The sequence below is a fragment of the Cydia splendana genome, chromosome 2 (genome assembly GCF_910591565.1).
Source record: "Cydia splendana chromosome 2, ilCydSple1.2, whole genome shotgun sequence".
Taxonomy (NCBI): Eukaryota; Metazoa; Arthropoda; class Insecta; order Lepidoptera; family Tortricidae; genus Cydia; species Cydia splendana.
Window position 1 is genome coordinate 15851608 of NC_085961.1, and position 2792 is coordinate 15854399.

Here is a 2792-nt window from a genome sequence, read left to right on the forward strand (position 1 = left end):
CTATCCTTTTGACACGGGATACCGATATCCTTAAAGTCGGAGCCAAGCCAAAAAAATTCATACCTAATAATTACATTATTAAAATGTACCTACATCATAACTAAAATAATCAATAATCTTAAATTACTTGACTCTAACGACAGTAATTCACAGAAATGTGGCGCATGATGTCGTCCCAGCTCCTTTGGCAAGTTGGGAAATCCTTTCTCGGGCAGGAACTTCACCAAGCTTCCTTGGCTTCGTCAAAGTCCGCGAAGTCTCATAGTTTGAGGGAAGACCCCGTAGGGTTTTACGTAAACTAGTATGAGACTTGCCTAAACTTCTTCAGCATGATACTTATTTATACAGACAACAGAATGAAATTGATAGCACAGCACCTCTTAAAAATAATTGTAGTTTGTTATTACAAAAACTTTGGAAAACTTTGGACACTCCTGGCATAAATGATAATTATAATTATTTACTTCTTCTGATAAAACAACTAAACATATTATATACGGTTTAGTTTATGGAAAAAGACGATCATTTCATTCGAGCTGCCGACGACCCAAGTCAAGTTCATATTATCGAAAACATTACGTAAATCAAACAAAATAATAACTTATTTCTATAACTGTAAGGCTTATACTCCATTAACAGGGTTCGGTAAGCACAAATGATATTGCCGGAAACCTGCTTTAGACACTACCTTGACATTAGCACGTTAATCGCCGCCAGTACATAGACGACCGCGGTCGAGGCCACACGCAATGAAGACCATAGTTTTCCTACTATTTGTCGCGACATGTTATGCCGAGGAGTTTAGTGCGCGATCAAGAAATTTTAGCATCGAACTTTTGCATCATACACAGAAACAAACCGGTGGACATGTAGTAATATCGCCTTTTGGAATATGGACCCTAATGACCGGAGTCGCGCTCGGTGCAACGGGCAACAGTTTCGCGGAATTGCAACGCGCTTTCATCCTCCCAAGGAGCAAGAAAACCGTTATTGCCGGCTACAAAGAATTGACAAAAGCTGTGCTAAATCCGTCCACAAACGGAGTATCACTGACGAGCAAAAACTTTGTATTCATCGACGACGATTTCACTTTGAATCCGGACTTTCGGAAAACGATTAGCACAGATTTCGACGCAACAATAAAAGTACTCGATTTTAAGAATCCTGACCTGGCGGCTGGCAAAGCGAACAATTTTATCCAAAACTCCGGAGGGCGAGTCTCTAACGTGCTAACGTCGGATGACTTTGCGGAGTCTAGGATGATTTTAACTAATGTGATATCCTTTAAAGGCTTATGGTCATCCCCTTTCAACGCGAGCGAAACAACAGTTGAGAACTTTTACAACGAAAATAATGAGGTCGTAGGACAAGTCAACATGATGTATCAGAGAGCGGAATTTCCATTCTCTAATATCGTTGACTTAAAAGCGTTTGTTGTCGAATTGCCTTATGGAAGTGATGGAAAATATTCTATGCTGTTAATTCTGCCACATCCCCGAGTAAAGTTGGACGATGTCTATAGAAGGCTAGAAAATGTGACCCTTACAGAAATAACAAAGAAGCTGCAGAGCGATATTGAAGAATACGGGTCGACTGACGTTGACATTAAACTTCCTAGATTCAAGATTAGTACGAATGTTGTTATGAACAAGCCATTAAACGACATGGGTGTTTACGACATTTTTCAACCAGATGTGGCTAGTTTCAAACGTGTCACGAATGAGAATATTTATGTGTCGGCCATTGTGCACAAAGCTGACATTGAAGTCACTGAAACTGGGACGGTAGCCTCTGCTGCGACTTCCGCTAATTTCGCCGATAGGATATCGACGCCACTTATGAGAGCGAACAAGCCTTTTGCGTACTTTATTATTGAGAAAACTACTACGACTGTTATATTTGGTGGCATCTATTCGAAACCTACTGTTTATTAATGTTGTTTGTAGAAAAACTCGTGATTTCAGTGCGTGCTTTTTAAACATTAGTTACATAATTTTACCAATCAAGTGCCAGAAAGTGTCATAAAGTTATATCATACCTAACGCTCGAGATTACATAGTTAGGAAAGCTAATTTAAGTGATTTAAGGTACTTACCGTACCTACTTGGTAGCCTAAATTGGACCCTTTTGAATGTTTTTGTTTTTTTTGTATCTCGCCGCGTTACTTAAAATAATTTAATCAGGTAGTTTTAAGTTAAAATGTTAGACTGAATTTAAATGTTCATACTTTTTTTATTATAATCATGTTTTATTATGTAACTTTATTATAATTAAATATGAGACTCTTACATTAAAATGTTCCTTTTACATTTGCTTTATTTTTCCCTGCTAGTTGCTCTTATCTACATTTCCTTAATTTATGTACCAATTGTGTTAATGTAAAATTGATGTGTAAGATACACAAACCATACAATAACGACTATTTTCTTTGCTATTATTTAAATTGTTTTATTCGGAGGTTCGAGTCTTTTTGAGTTATCCTTAAAAAATACTCGCGCTGGACTTAAGAAACTTTTTTACGAGCGGAACCTCGTAAAACGGTGTGGAGTTCTTCAAATTTAGACTCAAAAGAGTTGTGCCAACACTAGTTAAGTTTCATTCCAGTTTTTTTTTGTAACATTTGTGTGCGGTGAGTCAATTAGTCCTCGCTAGAAATACGGGCGGCCGGTTGCTCTTTGTTGGATAGAAGCTATATGTGATGTGATGTGATGTGTCTAGTATATTAGCGTTTATATTTCCTGGACTCATTTCATTCTGTATTATTCCAGACTTGACAAGGAAACACCTTGATA

The 2792-nt window shown here is 37.6% G+C and overlaps 1 protein-coding gene across 1 annotated transcript; it reads left to right on the forward strand.

The window, feature by feature from the left end:
- Positions 1 to 608: 608 nt before the first annotated feature.
- On the forward strand, positions 609 to 2307 carry LOC134804664 (serine protease inhibitor 2.1-like). The gene has a single exon (XM_063777779.1). The coding sequence runs from the start codon at positions 750 to 752 to the stop codon at positions 1932 to 1934; it is 1185 nt and encodes a 394-aa protein (XP_063633849.1). The 5' UTR covers positions 609 to 749; the 3' UTR covers positions 1935 to 2307.
- The last annotated feature ends 485 nt before the right edge of the window (positions 2308 to 2792 follow it).